The following is a 20,451-nucleotide window of genomic DNA, read 5'->3' as shown; positions in this document are numbered from 1 at the left end:
TGCGATTGATTGTTTTGAACAATTAAGAACTGGCCTGTTCTCATAAAACTTTTTGGTCTATTTTATCATTGTTTTCTTCACAGTTTCTCATTCAAAGTATCTAACATTAGATTAACGAGGAATGTAAACGATATGCTCAGTGTATACTGAAGCCTATATCCATAGCCTTAAACTTCAGAGAAATTGTTGCTGCATTGCTGATGCTGTCAAAATTGAGAAGGCACTTCAATGTCTCTTGAAGAAATACCTCACCAGAAAGTTAAACTGCAGACAATAAAGAAGCGAATGGATCAAGCACTAACTCCACCTCATTTTCTTGCAAACATTCTCAACCCCAGATATAAAAGGTAGACGCCTAACTTCTGAAGAAGATGCTGCTGCCATGGCATGGGCATCTCAAAATCGCTCCAGGTCAGTTATGTCAGTCATAATAAATTTCAGGGTTGGAGTGGAACCATTTAAACAATGTATGTTTACTGATGAGGTTTTGAAGTCACTCCCCTAAACGGTGGAAATCATTAGCCAGGCACCTTGAAACAGAGTTCCTTCAGTTGATAAGCCAACTTTTCACAGCAGTAGCTTCCTCTGCAGGCACAGAGAGAATATTTTCATTGTTTGATATCACTCAAAGTTAAGAAATCGACTGGGAGTTGAAAAAGCAAGGAAACTCATTTCTGTTTCAGTCTATGAATAAAGATGACAGTGGGAGTGGGGAATGAGAGCTAGTTGTAGAAGTTTTAAGGATAGCGTATGTTTAGTGTTGTGATGGCTTATCTGTTTGTTAGGAGTTAATAAAATTTGAACGTCAGCCGGCAACTCAGGAAACTGCTGCAATTGCAAATGTGAACCATGTAACATTTAAGATTTAGTTTAATAAAATGTAAGTGCCATCGTGTTTCTGTGTGACTTAGTTCTTACCATTCTTAATGTACTGCTGCTGCATCTGGCAGCGCATCTGAGTGCCGAATTCTTTGTTTAGCGATCACTTGCGATCATGTGTATTGCAGTGTATGGTCGCACAAAGCAAGGAGCACAAAATTGGCTTGTGTGCTCAGTATTAAACACATAATAGACGCGAGACGAACGACGCTTTGCAGTCTCGTGGTGCGTACAGGTGTATACACATGTCTCGCTAATAACTTGTTTAAACTATTAGTCTGTTTTGCGGTAATAATTTTTATTAGTGGATACCGTAAAAAAGAAACGCTCAGCAACAGCTGGGAGACAAGAAAACGCAAAGCAATTACGACTGACTAATTTCTTTACTGTTCCATTAAAAAGAAAAGGGAAACAATCTTTGTTGGAAAGTGAAGTTGAACAGTTTAATGTGAACGAAGCATCAGCAAGTAAAAGTGAATTGGAACCAACGAAGGTGTTGGCAGAAGTCTCCCCTTCAACAAGCCAGCTTCAAACAGCAGGAAGGAGAAAATTCAAGGAAGAGTGGTGTAAGGGGCTTACATTTGTACAGACCACGGATATAGCAAGTTGTGAGGTATGTGCTTCCTTCCCCAGTATTGCAGATTGAAATTCTAAGATAGTGAAAGGTTTTGCAGGACATTTCAAAAACATGGTAAATTATACCTGAAATGTGTAAAAGCAAATAATGCACTACTGTTTCCAGAAGCTACCCCTTGGCTGTATGCATGAAAAAAAAAAATGGATAAAAACAAGTTTGATCATTTGAAAGCACTTTTTAATGTGCCTTACTATATTGCAAAGAACAAGAAGCCATTTTCTGACTTCAGAGGATTATTAGAGTTGACTAGTAAATCGGGGGTTGAACTAAGCGATAAGTATAAACAATGTGAAAAGATGCAAGGAATGTGTGTCTCACACATTGCAAAAATAATAAGAAATGAATTGATTTGTGAACTACAGGATGCTGAATGTGAGTCTGATGCTAGATGGATCTACTGACAAAGCAGGTGTTGAAGAGTTGATTTTATCTGTAAGGTATATAAAGAACAATGGAGTGAGAGAAGTGTTTCTATCAATCCTACCTCTTGATAGTGCAACTGCAGATGGCTACTTAGATGCCATTAAAAAAGATTTGGAAAAGCATGATCTCTTGAACTGATTATCTACCAGTCAGCTGATTGGCATCAGTACTGATGGGGCAGCCACCATGATTGGAACACAGAATGAACTAATACATAAAATTAGGCAGAATCTGAGCCACATAATTGGTGTTCATTGTATTCCACACAGATTAAATTTAAGCGTGTTAAGTTCAGTAAAAAATGGAAAGTATATTGATGATCTTGACTCAGTTCTCAAGAAGCTCTACAAATTTTATCAGTATTCTCCAAAGAGAATGCAACAACTGAAGCAAGTAGCTGAAAGTCTTCAAATCAAAATATAGAAATTTCAATACTTACAGAAAGAAAGATGGGTGGCCAGCCAAGTTGGTGTTCCTCTCTGCACTTGTGAAAGATTGAAAATGTGCCACAGTACACCTGGAAAGCATCGTGACAGGAAAAGATAGTGCTTCTGCAATTGCTAAGAGTTTGCTGAGAAAACTCACTGATTTCAAATTTGTTCACATGCTTCATTTTCTCTTAGACTACCTTGGAACAATTAAGAACCTCTCCCCTTTTGTTTCAAAGGGAAGAACTTTCTCAGCACAGTTGAATTGCGTGTGAAGAACACAATGACATCACTTGAATCACTTCTTAAACATGGTCCAGGACAACATGGAGATACATCTCTGAAAGGAACGTCTTAGTGACAAATCTATCAAGATGTACAACTACATGGGCTGAATAGTACTGCAAGGTCTTCTGTCCAATCTGAGAAAGAAAACTTGATCCAACATGCTATCAAGTACTTGGAAGAGCGATTTTTGAATCAGCAAAACATTGAAAGGTCCACCACAGTTTTCCCTAGCCAACAGGAAGCCAATACTTTTCCCTAGCCAACAGGAAGCACTCTGGAAGATTATGGTGTCAGTGAGATAACATTGGCTCAGCATTTCCAGAAACAACTTTCACCACCAAACATGTATGATAAATGTATACAAGTTCTCTGTAATGAGTGGTATGAATTCAAAGTCTTTGGTAAGGGAAAAAAAACAGTGATCTTCTGGATTTAGCACTGGCTAATAATGAAAGTTTCCAGTTTTAGGAAAATTGTTGTCTATAGCGTCTGTGCTGCCTGTCTTGACTGTGTGTTGTGAAAGAAGATTCAGCTTAATGAATCCTGTGAAAAATAAATTCAGATCATCAATGCTAAAAGAAAGTTTAAGTGATTTATTGATGATTAACATGCCTGGCCCATCAGTGAAGGAATTTGATCCTAGAGGCTGTGGACAGTGGCACTTCAGTTCCAAATCTATAAGGCATGTGCATGGTCACAAGATGCCAAATGAGAAATAGTGGAAGTGCAAAGCTCATTTGTCATTTCACATCAGAATATGTTATTTTGTATGACAAATGTGCATGAAGTTCTTGTCTATGCTTGTTTAGATGTAAAATATTTATTTATACCATTCAATGGTTAATGTGAAATTTTTTTGGTAGTCATTAAAACAAACGCTGAAAGCTGAAAAATTCATTTGGCTCCTTAATTTTTGGACTGGCTCCTAGATATAAAGCAAATTTGTCAAGCCCTGTCCTAGATGTAAATTAACAGCATTTTACAACTCAATACATGTTTTAGTGATCAGATCTGCACCACTGTTTAAGAAATGTGAAGTAGTATCAGTGGGAAACCTGATTTAAATCAATGATTTTCTCTTGGTGATTTAAATCATGATTTAAATTGTCTTGATATAAATCAATCCACGCTGTTCATAACTCTGAACAAAACATTATGGTATAGTACCCTGCAGTCAGTATCTTCCCACTCAGGCTGGGAGAGACCTCTGCAAAGATGGCACCTGGCAGCACTGTTTGGTTTGCAAGCAGCTCCCTGCCCTTTTCCTGTTTCTTGCCTTTGGGCTGAACTGTGGGGGTCTGCCCCACACCTTTGGCACTACAAGCCCCAGCCCTCAGCCACCTCTCCCGAGGACTTGCTCTGCTCAGTGCACTGCTTGCCACGCTCCAGGAGGAGCATGTGGCAGGAGGTTCATGCCAGCCGGCTGCCAGCATCCCTACCTCCACTGTCTTGCATTCCCAGAGGTGCTGGCAAGATCCAGGACTGCAGCCACAGGCAAAGCATGGGCAGCACTGGTGCACATGCTGTGGCCCTTTAAAACTCCTCCAGAGCCGAGCTGACTCCCACTCCAGCTCCAGGCCAGGCTTTGGCAGCAGACTTCAGTTCCTTGAATCAGCAGGGAGCTCTTTCCCAGGCTGGGGGGGAGGGGTGTGTGAAAACAGTTCCCCCTCCCAGTGGAGTAGGAGGGGGTGAAACAGTGCACACCCCAAATTGTATCTGCTCTGCAGGTCTACCTTGCAATACAGGCATAGTATTTGCTTTTTTCCCCTCCCCGCCTGCTGCCTGAGTGCTTAATTCTGGTTTCACATGGTGTTCAGTTGACCAGTCAGTTCATAACTCTGGTGTTCGTATCTTTGAGGTTCTGCAGTATTGGCATGCAAATTAGTCCAGATCTACATTTTCTAATGCAAAAATCAATGCATCACTGTTTTCATAACAGCTGCACTACCCACCTACACAAATTTAGGAGTATTTGCTTCACTGTTTATCCTCCTTTCGTATGTAATACCAAAACAAAAAACCATCTGAAAACAAAAGTACATTCACCCCCCATCCTCTTATCAATTCAATAAACAACTAAGACTAAGGTTGAGAATGAAACCTTTTACAAAACTACTGAGCAATTTAAAGTTTATGAAATGAGATTATTAATTGGCTAATAGCATACAGTCTTAAGCATTTTTTCAACTCAATTTAATTTTAATCTCGTATTGAGACATTTTAGATAATTTAATAGGTTATATAGAGAAGTTTCTTTTGTATATCATGTGATTACACTGGATATTGCATTTTTACATACTAATAAGAAACTAAAATCCTGCCACTGTTTATTTTTTTCACAATTTTCAAGCCCATCCTTACTATCAATAATACATTCTATGGGACTGGAATTTACAATGTAAACAGAGAGGGACTCAATGGCTCAGCAGATTGGAAATCAATTTGTCACACTCAGTAAAGGTCCATGGAGCACAAGCATTTTCTTGATTTTTATGTTTGGTATTCCACCCACTAGAGAAAGAACCAGTAAATACCTTTGAAGCATGTTTGTATATTTGTCTTTTTTAGTACTGTAGAAGTTGTCAAAGCCCCAATCTAGACCACAATGCAGTAGCTATTGTGCACAAACAGATTGTACGGTCTCATTAACTAAAGTGTTCTAATTAACATAACTGCCCCAATGCAGACAGACAGACTGAACAGAGACTGAATATAAGACAAGGGAAGTGAAGCAGGGACATGAAGGGGGATCAGTAGTAAAAACCATCAGTTACAAACTGGTACAGCCTTCTCTTATTTATAAACTTCCCTGTCAAATCATTATAGCCTTCTCTTATTTACCCTTCCGCAGAAAGAGCCATCAGGGTCTCACAGCTTACCATCACTATATTTGTCTGATCTTCTAAACAGACCATCTCTTTTCACCACTCAGGATTCTTAGTTTTATTTGTAAAATTTTGGAGGTAAAAATTAAAAGAGATCATAACAGAAAACATCAGTACGACTTGTATTTAAGACCTTTTACCCACTTTAAAATCACAAGCCACCAGAGCACAATCTGGAATTTTCACAGATGAAGGTTCTTACTTTGCTATTTGACAAAGACCCCACTTGAGAGACTGTATTTCTCTGACAGGTCCTAGGAAGAGTTCTAGCCCAGGGACCCATAATGATTGTAAGTGACTTATTGGGAGGAGGGGGGGAGGAGGAATCAGAGTTGGAAGGGACCTCAGGAGGTCATCTAGTCCAACCCCCTGCTCAGAGCAGGACTAACCTCAGCTAAATAACCCCAGCGAGGATTGTGTCAAGCCGCAGCTTAAAAACCTCTAAGGATGGAGATTCCACCACCTCCCTAGGTAACCCATTCCAGTGCTTCACCACCCTCCTAGTGAAAAACTTTTTCCTAATGTCCAACCTAGACCTCCCCCCTGCAACTTGAGACCGTTGCTCCTTGTTCTGTCATCTGCCACCACTGAGAACAGCCTAGCCCCATCCTCCCTGGAACCCCCTTTCAGGTAGTTAAAGGCTGCTAGCAAATCCCCCTCATTCTTCTCTTCTGTAGACTGAACAAGCCTAGTTCCTTCAGCCTCTCCTCATAAGTCTTGTGCTCCAGCCCCCTAATCATTTTTGTTGCCCTCCGCCAGACTCTTTCCAACTTGTCCACATCCTTTTTGTAGTGGGGGGGCCCAAAACTGGACACAATACTTCAAATGCGGCCTCACCAATGCCAAATAGAGGGGAATAATCACTTCCCTCGATCTGCTGGCAATGCTCCTACTAATGCAGCCCAATATGCTATTAGCCTTCTTGGCAACCAGGGCACACTGCTGACTCATATCCAGCTTCTTATCCACTGTTACCCCCAGGTCCTTTTCTGCAGAACTGCTGCCTAGCTCGTCGGTCCCCAGTCTGTAGCTGTGCATGGGATTCTTCTGTCCTAGGTGCAGGACTCTGCACTTGTCCTTGTTGAAACTCATCAGATTTCTTTTGGCCCAATCCTCCAGTTTGTTTAGGTCCTTCTGTATCCTATCCCTACCTTGCAGGGTATCTACCACTCCCCCCAGCTTAGTGTCGTCCGCAAACTTGCTGAGGGTACAATCTACCCCATCCTCCAGATCATTAATAAAGATGTTGAACAAAACCGGCCCAGGACCGACCCCTGGGGCACTCCGCTTGTGACCGGCTGCCAGCTAGACATGGAGCCATTGATCACTATTCGTTGAGCCCTATGCTCTAGCCAGTTCTCTATCCGTTTTATAGTCCATTCATCCAACCCATACTTCCTTAACTTACTGATAAGAATACTGTGAGACCGTATCAAAAGCTTTGCTAACGTCAAGGTATATCACGTCCACCACTTTCCCCACATCCACAGAGCCAGTCACCTCTTCATAGAAAGCAATCAGGTTAGTCTTATAAAAGCCAAGAATAGATTTACAAGTATCAGGCCAGTCTCAACAATTTCAGTAGAAATCAACAAACTTCCCTTAAAAAGCAACCAATAAATTTGTATTTCTTAAATTGGCCTTGTGCCTTTTTTTTTTTTTTTTTTTTTGGGGGGGGGTGGTGGGGGGGGAGGGTCTTTACATGAATGAAGGTAATCTTAGCTGTTCTTTTTCCTCCACAATTTAATTTCTCTCTTTCTTAGAAAAGGATTCTCTCCATATTTTATCCCAGAAATCCCAGTCATATCTTGTCTGGTCTTCCCTAGGCAGCCTCTGAAGATCTCAAAATAGGTTTTATGTTATCGTTACCATTTTAGCTTAACAGAAAGTCTGTTGATCCATTAACAGAACTATCGTTTATCCAAAATATTACACAACATTAGCAAAAAACAAGAACAAAAAAAGTTCTACATCATCTGGGCTGATGAGGAGAGAACTCAAGGTCAGGTCACAGTTGGCTAATACATGCTGGCTAACTCAAATCTCTCTTAAATGTGCCTACAGTACAAACGCTACAACACCACAGCTGTGCCATTGTAGTGCTGTAATGTATATAGGTTTTTCCCTTAATGCAGTTAATCTACCCCTCCACTAGGCAGTAGCAAAAATCCTGCCATTGACTGTCTATCCCAGGGGTTAGTTGACCTATGGTGCTCAGGACATGAAGTTTTTTTACAGCCCTGAGCAATATAACTAAATGGGTCCAATTTTTAAGTGCAAACTAAGCTTCATATAGACAGTCCTTCTTACTAAAAATCCCTTATCCTTCCAAATTTTAGGATTCATCTATTTTGGGCATTGTACCTACCAATGCATCTGTACTGGTACAAACCCTTACCACAGACACATGAAACCTCTACATGTTGCAATTTGCACTGATACAGCTTCTCTGTTTTAATTTGGGCTTATAGTAGCTTGCCTATCTTTATTAGAGTAAAGAACAGTGCAGCCACATCAGCGGCCATCCATCAATTGCTGTAATCAGAGCAATACCCTACAAAAGTCACATGAGCCCTCAGCCACGGAACAAGTTGTGTGATGCACCCCTTACCACTTGGTGCACACTAGTGCTCCCACCCACTCTAATGTTGCTAGTGCTGCAGCAGGGCTACAGAAAAGGTAAGAGAATTTAAGGCTTTGTCCACATAAAGCTTGCACCAGTTTGCCCAAAGCTGTTTTTTAAAAAACCTCATTTAGTTAAACTAGTGAAAATTCCTGTGTGCGCATTGTTAAATTGAATTTAAACTTGGCTTAGAGAGGTACCTACCAATGCATACTAAATTATATAAAGCAAGTTTAAAATCAATTTAAGTATACCCACCCAGGGTTTCTGCTCTTTTAATCTTTTATAAAAGCACTATTAGTTAAACCAGTTTAAGTCTGTGTTTAGACAAGGCCAAAGAAGATAGTTGCAAGTGGTTAGAACTTGCCTGCACTATCACAGTTCCAGCTGAAGCACAGTGTTCATTTGCAATTAGAGCAGTAGCAACAGAAATTAATGCACTTGTCTTGTGAGTCTACAGCCACACTACACCATCACCACCAAAATTCTCACTCACCTTAATGGTCTTTACTTTGAAGTCTATGAAAACTCAGGCCTGGTCTACACTAGAAAATTAAGTCAGCATAAGTACATCACTCAGGTGTGTGAAACATCCACACTCTGGAACAGCATAGTTAAGCCAACCTTAATCCCCATGTAGACAGCCCTAGGTCATGAGAATTCTTCTTCCATCAACCTAGCTATCGCCTCTTGGGGAGGTAGATTACCTACGCCAATGGGAGAATCCCTCCCATGGACATAGGTAGTGCCTACCTGAAACACTATAGCAGTGCAGCTGTGCCACAGTAACATTAAGTGTAAACGAGTCCTCAGGACTTACCTACTCTAGGATTTCAGCCATTGGGATTGCTGCACCTATGCAATTCCTAGAACAGACCCATGCAATTTACCATCCATGAAGTATTAAGCTACAGAAATGTAAATCAAGTGTATCACCAACGTTAATGTTTTTGCAATATGCCCAACCTCATCAGGTTGAGGCATATTAGCAGGAGGCAGTTGTCTGGATGTGCATTAGGGTATCTAAGTTTGCAGTGCCACTACTTATTCCAGAACACTTGACTTTCCAGCAACAACAATCAGCTCTTCACATAAAAGGAAAAATAAAGAGTGTGATTAACAAAAATATACAAATAGCTCAAAGGAATACTTTGCTTTCCTCCCTAATTTTACTGGTTTTGCACTCATTGCCACAGTTTGAGCTCATTTATTCAACAAATTCAGTTTCTCCATACTAGTTTAATCTTAATTTATTAGGACATACCATATGATAGTATTTACCTAATAAGTGAGACAACTGAAATTAAATTCAAGTCATAATTGAATGCGTTAATTCTACAAATAATTGTTATGTGTGAAAGTGTTTTCCGGAAAAAAAGTGTACAATTATTAAAAAGAATGGGGAAAACTGAAGTTTACATTCAAGCCATGTTTCACTTCATAATAGCTTAATAGCTCCATTCTCTTTAAATAACTAGGAAGCAGAGCTGACTGTATACATCTCTACTTTTACAACTTTCATGTACAGAAATATATAAAGTCTACTCAGGAAAAAAGGACACGCATGAAAAGACAGTCATTTTAACAATTTGATTCAACACACTCATGGAGTGCCATAAGAGTTGTTCTAAGCAACGGAGGTATACAACAAACTGATAAATGAAGTAGACTAATGAATAAATACTTAAGAGACTGGAAAAATATATTGCTTTTAGTTAGCAATGAGCTTTGGTCATTGAGATTCCACAGTAAAAAGACAGCATTTACCTCTACCATGCTATTGAATTTTAGTATTGAATTTCTTCTACTAATCCAAATTGCAAGAGAGTTCAAAGTCCTATTCCTAACTCATTAAATAAATCTTATTCAAAACCTTCCGACTAAACCTCATTACCTAGAGCAAACAGAATTCTATTTACCTATCTGTGCTTTAGAGAGTTTTTTCCCTTAAAAGTTAGCATAGACCCAAAGCCAAGTAGAAAATCTAAAATAGAAACATGGAAAAATTAACTTTACTTATTCTGAAAATGAAAATATGCTTCCCAATAAAAAGAGACAGTATTAAATAAATGTCTGATTTCACGCCAGTCCTAACGCATGTTTTTAAGATTTGCTTGATGCACATTCTCCTCGACATTACCTCAATTTGATTATGCAGGGTTTGCAAAAAAATTTTTAAAATCAAGTTTCCAAAATTAGTCAAGTTTCCTATCACAGAAATAATATTTTCACCTATCTTTCTCTTGAAATACAGAGAACAATGATTGCATACCATAGAGAAAGCTTCCATCAGTGCATGGCTGAAAACACCAATGCACATTTCCACCAATTTCCTTCTACTCACTATTTAAATAGAACTTGTAAAATAGAAAGTAGTCCTAACCTTTAACTTGGAGCAAAGATGGAATAAATTGTATTTTTCTTATATTTTTATTTAGACAAATCAGAAAATCCACAAGATTCTAACATATTATTGTCAATTATTGTTCTATGTGTTAAATATTCATTAAGATTATTAGTTCATTTAGAACATATCAAAACAATCCATCCAAACAAAACGTTCGCATGAGCAGTGTTACAGTGAAAACTGCCTCACACTATGATTTTGTTCACACTAGCTCCTCTTTCCAGTTAACAGCCCACCATTTTCCACCAACTGTGGGAGCACAAATGTAGTGGCTGTCTGAGCCAAAACAAGTGTTCTAATTAACATACCAAGAGTTGCACTGCACAAGTTAGGTAAGACTGTGGTTAAGGTGCCCTGTGTACTCTAACACTCATGTAGTTGCTAACCCCAGTGGAGCTGAGTGATAAGAAATTTTAGGGAAAAAAGCCAGCATAATGCAAAAGCATCAACAGCCGCAGCAACTGTATTTACAAAGAACACACACTGTTCATCCCTTACATTTAAGTATAGATTGATTCAATACTATACTCCTGTAAGACAGTCTACTACATGGCAGTAAAGTGCAGCACATGTTTTCAGAGACACACTACAATATTTAACTATTTGGTGTTTAAAGTACTATCAGCAACGTGTACTTGAGATAACATTTCTGACAACATCCTCTGCCACTACAGCTGCAAGTTTGAACATCTGCAAAATGTGCTTCTCGCTATGAACAGCATGGCACAGATGATGTTCTTAATGATCAGGTTCAGTTCAGAGCAATGTTAACCATCTCATTTCTGTATTACCTCATTTTACATCATTGTTCTACCTTAAGTTGCATGAATGCAGTATAGTACAGAGTAGCCTTTGGAAAGAACATTTTAATATTGAAAAATCAGCTGCTCGGAACTACAAATCACAGTCCATCAACAACCAGGCCTGTTGAGATAGTTTGGTACAGATTCCAATTTCAAGTTCTAGAAATTTATCTTTTTGTATGTTTAAAAGTGTGCTTCGGTATTACAACCAAAACCTGAAAACTGAAAATCAGTTCTAAAAAAGACTTCTAATACAGTGGGTCAAATCAATACAGACATTTATATTGTACCCATCACATTCCATCTGGCACATCGTAAATATCAAATACCTTCCTCAACTTTCACTGCAGAAATATGGGTGGTAGCCTACCATGCTTACATAAGGAGTGCTTACTCATGCAAGTTGTCTCATTTAGGACACTACTAATGCAAGTAAGGGATGTATATCAGACACAGAATATGAAGGAGTTCCTTCACAAGTCTGAAGATGTTTTCAATCTGTTGGAGCACCTAAAAATTTAAACAGGAAAAGAGAAAGTACTCCAATATGACTCAGTATATATTTAGGCTGGTTTTGGTTGGGTTTTCTTTTACCTAAAATATTCTGTTCACCCCACTCTGAAAAGGCTTTAAGAAGTTTGCACAGATCGGACATCTATTTTGGACTTTTTCTTAATAAAAGCCTTACCTCTGTTTCTCAGTCAAAAGAATAATACACAAAACAACCACAGGGAACACACTTCCCTGAACCAATCACTTTTTAAAGAGAGCCATGTTTTTTTCTATCCAAATACTGATGTATTAAAGAATTCTGAAAACAGCGTAAGGACCAATTCATCCTATGCTACTATAAAAATCTAGACAACTTGCAAAAAACTCATCTCATTAATCAAAGACAGATATTTGAAAAACTATTTTAACTGAGAACAAACTGTGCTAAAGTTACAATAGGACACATTATTAAGCACAATAATAAATGCAGGCCCCTTTTTATCTTCTGCAGAATTTCTGAAGAAATGTAAGATAAAAGAAAAATCAAATTAAAACAACTGAAGGTTTAAGGATCTAAAAATGTAATTACTATAAATATGATATTTGGTAGTCAGGATTCCTGTCCCACACGAGGCAATTTCTTTTTAAAAAGCTGTCTTTCAGAAAAGATTTTTAGATACACACAAGTACATATGTACACAGACTATTTCTTGAATTTCCCAGCCATTTCTTGCTAGATGTGTGTACACTATCATAGCACCATAGCTTTTTAAAAAAAAAAAAAAAAACTGCTTTAGCACTTCAGATGCAGAAGGAAACTACCTAGACACTGAAGTTCAAGAAATCATTGCTGTAATAAAGTAGAATAAACTAAATAAAATTGATCTCTGCTATAGTATACTTGCAAACTCCCTTTGACATGATTATTCATAGCATTACATTTAATCCTAAATTAAATGTACTCACTAAGAATACAGTAATATACAGCCACACTTAGGAAATTTCAAATTTTAGTGTCTTGACAAGCTAGCATTCAACTCACTTTATGTAGTATCTTGCACCTTCAAAAGTATATGCTTCCTCCCAACCTGTGGGTAAGTCTAGAAAACAAGAAGTGATACATCATAAGTAACTTTTATGCTAACATCACACTAAAGTTTAGCTTTAGAGAACAGACTAGTACAGAGTTATAGCAACATGCATACCTGGCCAATATGACCCTTAAGCCATGTCTTCTATACTTACGGCTGTGCTGCTGCACTGATATCATTGCAGCATCTTCATCAGACTCTGTCTATGCCAATGGGAGAGAACTCTCCCATACGTATTTAAAAAAAAAAAAAAAAAAAAAACAACTTCCGCAAGCGGCACAAGTTAAGTCAGCAGGAGAAGTTCTCCCACTGACATAGCGCCATGCACACAGCACTTGTCGGTGTAACTTATGTTGCTCAGGAGGGTGGTTTATTTACACCCGAGTGAAATAAGTTATACCGACACAGCCTTACTCTACACAAACAAACAAAATTTAAGCTTAATTATTTTATTGTCTCTCTATATAAAAAGTTAATTGTTCGGTCATAAACGATTCCCTGTAGTGTGCATCAAACAATATAAATGGTAAAATGTAAATTAGATTTAGCAGTTTCAGACAGTAGCAATTCAGATAAGAACATATATAAACCAAGAAGTGTTCTTTCTCTTTACATGATTAGAACTGTTGCCTGCCTGATCTTGAAATGTAGTAGTTTCATAATTACTTGAAAAACAAAGATTTAAATAAAATCAAATTGCGAAGTTTTTTACTGCGTATAAGTTACATGCACCCTAACAAGATGTTATCCTCTTAAAATACACCAGAGAAGATATTTGTTTTATATTAGCATAGGTACATTACTGAACACTGTCTGTAAGACACATATGAACTTTCTTGCAGTGTTTACAACTCTATTCAAATACTGCATGAAAATACTTCCGCCTCACATCTAGCGGGGAAAGAGGCAACTTTTTTTCCTTCTGTTGAGTATCATTCTCTCCAAAGCAAAGTGACTCAAGGCAGGAGCCCCATCTAGAGAAGTAACACCTTCCTAGAATAAACTGAGGACCAGATTTTTAAAGAGTATTAGATATCTAAAAGTTCCACTATATCTGCATCTTTAGGTGCCTAAATACCTTTGGCCCTGAGCCTATAAAGGTGGGGATTTTTTCTGGACTTAATGGAATAAAGGTTTTGTTTTAAAAAAATTCATTTTCACAGCTAAGACAAAGTTATCCAGCCTAGTATGTCTGTTTTCTAGATCCCTCTAGTCTGCTTTTTCACTTTACCATATACTGCAATCTCCTCTGGGGGAAAAAAAAAAAAAAAATCTAGGGAGTCTTCTGATAAAAGCATACGGAAAATATGGATCAACTGGATGCCTCTTCCAACTTAAGTAGGTATGGCCATCAAATGAAGAGAAAGAGCAAGTCTCACATAACTGGGGTTCTCACAAAATACATATTACCTCAACTCTCAAGGGATGTGGACTTTGAAGACGACTATTTTCTGCTACCAGTGTGAAACATTTCAAGGACATGCACATTTGCAAAAAATACAGGTTATTCGGTCACAACCTCTTCTTAAGATAGAGGCTTAAAATTAGGTTACAAAACCAAACGTCAGCGAAAGTAAGTTACAACACTGTCTATATATGAGAAATGAATAAACGTGCATGTGAAAGGAAAATACAGCATCATGCACCATAATCCCTATATCTGTATCTGGTCTGCAAGTTATGATAATGTACATGGTACCACACGGAAAATACTTCACTAATGTTAAAGTAGATGCAAGTTTACATGCCAACAACTTCCCCATGTTAGTTTTTGTTATGAAGTATTCAGGTATTGACCTATGTCTCCTTTAAAAGAGAATGGCAAAAACAATGTAGGAATAAAAATCAAGCATTTAAGTGATTAGGATAAAACATCAGTTAATCAAGGGAGCCATTAACAGTTATTTAACAAGAAATTCATGTGCAACTAGCAGCAATATACAACATCCAAAGTATATAATGATTATCTGCCCCTTTACCCCTTCATGTAGATTTAAGATAATTTCTCAGTTAACATGAATGCTAATTACACAGGGCAAGAGCATGTAATCAATGGTTCTACCTCCTGGCATTTCAAAGGCGTATGGTTATAACTCACAGCTATTCACTGCAGATAAAAGTGTAAGGGAGATTTAAGATTAGAAACTCACTCCCTCAACTGTTCCCAACTCACAGGAAAAGAAAATGGGAGGGAGCAGCGTTAATATTTTCCAATAATCCTGGGTGAGATTATAAAAATAAAGAACATCTCGAACGCAACATGAAAGAGGAACACTCCAATAACTTGCTCAGTTACAGATTCCCCCGTCACTCTCCTCCATAGTTTAAACAAATGAAAACAATTGCATTTCATAAACACACACACACCCCACCACCTCCCGGTGGCATTTACAGCCTGCGTGCAGTTCCAGCAGTCAAGAGTTTGGCGCTGGGTCTCCAGAGCGCCTGCTGAAAATCCTCCTCCTCCTCCAGCACCTCCTGCTGCTGCTGTTTCTCCCGAGAGGAGCAAACAGCAGCCGCAATGGAGCCTGATTCCACCCCCATCCCCCAAGTCACTCCTCAGGCTTCAGCCCCTTTTCCTCCTACCCTTCCCACACCTCTCTGTCACTTAGGAACAACGCACACGCTCTCAGCCTAGACTGGAAGAGGGGAGCTTTCTAGAGGACTAGACTTCGGGGGCTCTCTCCCCTTGGGGCCTTTCCAATACACCTCTCCTCATCTCCTCCAGGGGCCAAGGTCTCGAAAAGGCGTGGTATGGAAGGAGAGAGGGTGGGTCAGGATTGGGGGGGGAGGCGGCAGCGGCTGTGGTGGGGGGGATGGGGTGAGCAAGAGGCTCGGGGGCGGGGGGCAGAGTAATGGTGAGGCAGCCCCCGGGGGGCGGGTGTGGGGCGGGCTGAGGGGGCTGAGATCATCCTGCCCCACCGGCAAACGGAGGCTCCCCCCCAGCCAGCGGCTGCCCCGGCGCGGGGCGGGCGGGGCCGTTACCTGCGCTGCGGCGGTGCCCGGTGATCACGGCCTCTCCGGTGAGCGGGTGCAGCCAGGTCGTGCTCTTCGCCTCCTCGCTGCCGGGGAGACACACACAGAGAGACGCCGGGTGAGTGAGCGCCAGCCCCGCCAACGCGCCGCGCCCCGCCCGGCCCGGCCCGACCCCGCACTCACTTGATGAAGAAGAGGCGGCCGCCCTGGCTGATCCCGCAGCTCCAGTTGCCGGGCAGCGAGCGCAGCCGCTCCGCGCTCAGATCCGCCATGGCCGAGCCGCCGCCACCAGCGCAGCCGGGGGAGGGGGGAAGAGATGCGCGGCCACGAGCGAGCGCGTCGCCGCCGCCGCCGACACCTGGGGGCGGGGGGACACACAGGAAAACCGCACCAACCGCCCGGCTCCGCCCCTGCCGCCGCGGAAACGCGCCCGGCTCCCCGCCTCGCGGGGGCGCGCCTCCTGCTGGTGCTGCTGCTCACGGGGGGCGCGCCGGGCGGGGAGCCCTGGAGGAGCGGGATGGCTCCGTGTTCTGCTGGGGGCCGGAGGAGGGCGGCGGCGGCTGAAGTGTTTAAATCCGGTTATTTTCCATTGGCGCTGCTGCTGGAACTAGCCACACCCAGGCTGCGTTGTCACAGCGGGGCGGTCGCTAGCAAAACACACCGGTCCGGCGGCGTCCTGGCTGGGGGGGGGAGAGACGCAGCGCAAGGTACAGGTGCTGCCGCCCCCCCCCCCCGGCGCTCAGAGCCGGCGGGGGAGACAGGAGGAGCACAACAGAGCAACTGCAAGGGCCGCGCCCCGCAGCGGGACAGTGGCCCCTGCCCAGCCCTTCAGCACAGCGCGGAAGGGAGGTAGTTCAAGGTGCAACAGGTTCGGGTTACCTGCGACGCACAGTAGCCCTCCTCCCCGAGCCTTGCACACGTGCCCCACCTCCCTCCCACTGCTAAAGTCCGCAAGGGCGATGCAGTGCGAAGCAGGGAAGGAAGACCCTCCGCCCCCAAAAAAATCTCATTCCTGCAGGAAATTAAGAGGGTGGGCGCCGTCCCTGCAGTGCGTACAGCTGTCTGTTCAACCTGAGCTACAAGAGGATTTTGGAGACAAGTTTGCAGCAGCAAAAGGAAGTAGACACTTAATTGGTGTGAAACTTTGGGGCTAAATTGAGAGCTGGTCCTTAAACTGAGGTGCATTTGAGGAGAATAGCGCACAAGAAGGTGTGCCCAGGATCAGGTTTAAGGTATGAATCATGTGGGTAACAAAGGCTCCAATCCTGCAACAACAAATCACCTGCCTAGCATTACTCTCGTGAATAATCCCAGTATAGTATGTATAGCTCTACATACAAATACTTGCTCAAATTTTAATAATTACAATGAAAAAACTGAAATTTTTTTTAAAAAAAGCAAACTGCAGTGGGGGTTAACAGGCCCTGATTTTCTGATGAAGAGTACATGGAAATATTTTCAATCCCTATATCCAAAAGTGAATTGGAAATTAACCTTTTAACCCTGTCCCTCTCTTTGCAACTTTTTTCAAGAAAAAGCATGTTTTCTAAACACAGTTCTGACAGGACTTCACTACACCCAGATGTTGTGGTCAAAGTGTTAGGACAGTTAAGCTACAGCCAAATTTTAAAACTTTGCTTAAATGTTTTGTATCGTAAATAGGATTTTTCCAGACAATGAAGAATGCAAATCTATGAGCGGATCATAGCTTGTGTTGCTGTAAAGTACACTTTGATTCTTTAAGGCAAATAAAAGAATCCTCCTTGTTCATCAACTCAGACTTACAGACTAAGGTCAGAAAGGACAATCATGATCATCTAGTCCAATAGTTCCCAACCTGGGGGGCACCGAAGTTTACAGGGGGTCCATGACACTTCAGTAATATTGAGGACATTGAACGCCTCCGAACAAGCAAGAGTGGGGGAGCAGCTCCCCCAACCCCAACCTGGCCAGAGCAGCTCCTCCTGGCCCCCCCCAGTCCCCAACCTGAAACCGGCCAGAGCAGCCCCCAACCCTAGGCCAGCTACAGCGGCACAGCAGCCCCCTCAACCTCGGATCGACCACAGGAGCAGAGTGGCCCCTCCAAATTGGCCAGAGCAGCCCTCCTCAAACTTGCTGAACACCCCTCTCCCTGAGCCCCCACAACCCCGAACTGGCTAGAGTGGCGGAGCTGCCCCCCCCAAGCCTCCAACCCAGCCACAGCAGCGGAGCAGCCTCCCCAACCTCAAATCATCGGTCACAGCGGCGGAGCAGCCCCCCACTCAGACCCTGAAGCAGGGAAGCAGCCCCCCTCCCACCAAGCCAGCCGGAGCAGCGCCAGCCAGAGCCATTCCCCCCCCCCCCCCCAAGCCTGACAAAGCAGCGGAGCAATCCTCCCGAGCCTCAGTCCCTAAACCAGCCAGAGCAATGGAGCAGCCCCCCCAAACCTCCAACCAGCCAGAGTGGGGCCCCCCCAAATCAGCAGAGCAGCTCCCCCTTCCCCCAAGGCTAGCCAGAACGGAAGAGTATCACCCCCACCATGGGCCAGCCAGGCAGTTGGCCGGAGCAAAAAAGCAGCCCCCCCCAAATCCCAAACTGGCCTAAGGGGGCACAGCAGCCCTGATCTGCATGCCAGCCGGAGCAGGAGTGGCCTCCCCGCAACCCGGCTGGAGCAGAGCAGTCTCCTGCCGGTGGGGCCTAGAGCAGCCTTGGCCAGCCTGCCAGTGCCCACTGCCTCCATTGTCCTCTGTCCATGAGGGACAGAAAGAGGCAGGGCCACAAGGCATATGGTGGCAGCTGCCCCAGGGAAGGCTTAGCTTCTTACTCAGGTAAGAGTAATTTATAACAATACTACATTACATAAATGAGTTCCAGAGGGGTAGCCGTGTTACTCTGTTTTCAGCAAAACAATGAGAGTTCTGTGGCACCTTCAAGACTAACAAATTGATTTGGGCATAAGCAGAAACCCACTTCGTCAGATGCATGAATAAATAATTATAATAAAATGTATTTTAGAGGTTATATATTTAATGGTGAGAGGGGACTTGTTTTACCTCATGTTAATTTAGTGGGGCTTTCACTCAAAGGTTGGGAACTACTGATTTAGTCCAGTTTCTTTCAACCTTTCCACACTACAGTACCTCTTTCAAGAGTCTGATTTGTCTTGAGTACCCCCATTTTTCACCTCACTCAAAATCTACTTGATTACAAAATCAAACACAAAAAACACAGAAGTGTCACAGCACACTTACTGAAACACTTATTTTTATAATTGTATGGTAAAAATGAGAAAGTAATCAATTGGAATATAAATACTACACTTACATTTCAGCGTATAGCATATAGAGCAGTATGAACAGGTCATTGTATGAAATTTCAGTTTGTACTGACTTCACCAGTGTTTTTTTAGCTAGTCTGTTGTAAAATTAGGCAAATATCTAGGCGAGTTGATGTACCCCCTTGAAGACCTCTGTGTACCGCTAGGGGTACACGTACCCCTTGTTGAGAACCAGGGATCTAGCCACAGAACCCCACCCACTCCTGTAATAGACTGCTAACCTCTGGCTGAGTTACTGAAATCCTCAAATCATGATTTCACGGCTTCAGGTTACAGAGAATCCACCATTTACATTAGTGTAAACCTCTGCCCCATGTTGCAGAGGAAGGCGAAAAACCCCCAGGGTCTCTGCCAGTCAGCCTTGGGGGAAATTCCTTCCCAACCCCAAATATGGTGATTAGTTAGACCCCAAGCATGTGGGAAAGATCCACCAGCCAGATACCTGAGAAAGAATTATCTGTAGTAACTCAGAGACCTCCTTAACTAGTGTCCCATCTCCAACCATTGGAGATATTTGCTGCTAGCAGTCGCAGATCAGCTACATGCCATTGAAGCCAATTAGGTTTTTTGTCCCCACTGCTCCCCTTGGAACACTGTTCCAGAACTTCACTCTTCTGCTGGTTAGAAACCTTCACCCTATTTCAAGCCTAAGTTCCTGCCCACCACTGAGCATACTTGGGAATTACAGGCTCTCAGAACAAGATTTACTAGAGAAAGGACAGGCTATTGTCAATGGAAGAAGGGTGGGAACTCCCCAGCTCCTCAGTTCTAGAGCAAGGTCTCTGTAACCATTCCAGTTGCTCCATGATATTGCACCTTTAAATGACAGCATTTGGAAACACCACAACTTTATTTCATTTTCATTCTTTCATATCAAAACAAATCACAACTGTTTTACAGCTATATACAATATAAAATGATACCATCAAAAAGTTAAAATAAAAAAGCCAAATACAAAAGGAGAAAATATGCATTTTCAAATTATTTTTGAGAAAAGAAGAAGAGGAGAGAAGACAGGAGCTGCAGAGAAGGACTCTCACACAACTGTGGTGAGATTGCATGAAAGGAGAGAAGACAACAGTGCTAGATGAGTGGGGAGCAGAGGAGACAGAAAGAGACACATGCATACTCAGTTTTTGAGTCTGGAGCATGTCCATAGAAAATTTAAAAAACAGGATGACAGATAGCACACACTTAAGTCTG

The 20,451-nt window shown here is 42.1% G+C and overlaps 1 protein-coding gene across 6 annotated transcripts in view; it reads right to left on the bottom strand.

The window, feature by feature from the left end:
* PLEKHA5 (pleckstrin homology domain containing A5) overlaps nucleotides 1-16,312 on the bottom strand; it is a 312,397-nt gene extending 296,085 nt beyond the window's left edge. For all 6 annotated transcript variants that reach the window (XM_067559175.1, XM_067559171.1, XM_067559176.1 and 3 more), the window contains exons 1-3: nucleotides 16,116-16,312; nucleotides 15,942-16,018; nucleotides 12,908-12,965 (exon numbers count right to left, since the gene is read on the bottom strand). In XM_067559175.1, the coding sequence (XP_067415276.1) occupies nucleotides 12,908-12,965; nucleotides 15,942-16,018; nucleotides 16,116-16,204 (224 nt within the window). In that variant the 5' untranslated portion in view covers nucleotides 16,205-16,312. The remainder of the gene's footprint in view (nucleotides 1-12,907; nucleotides 12,966-15,941; nucleotides 16,019-16,115) is intronic.
* Nucleotides 16,313-20,451: the final 4,139 nt, after the last annotated feature.

This window comes from Emydura macquarii, unplaced genomic scaffold (assembly GCF_026122565.2).
Source record: "Emydura macquarii macquarii isolate MOO-44397 ecotype Brisbane River unplaced genomic scaffold, CSIRO-AGI_Emac_v2 contig_2205, whole genome shotgun sequence".
Lineage (NCBI taxonomy): Eukaryota > Metazoa > Chordata > Testudines > Chelidae > Emydura > Emydura macquarii.
Note: the sequence above shows the minus strand (reverse complement) of the source record. Positions and strands in the feature narration are given on the sequence as shown.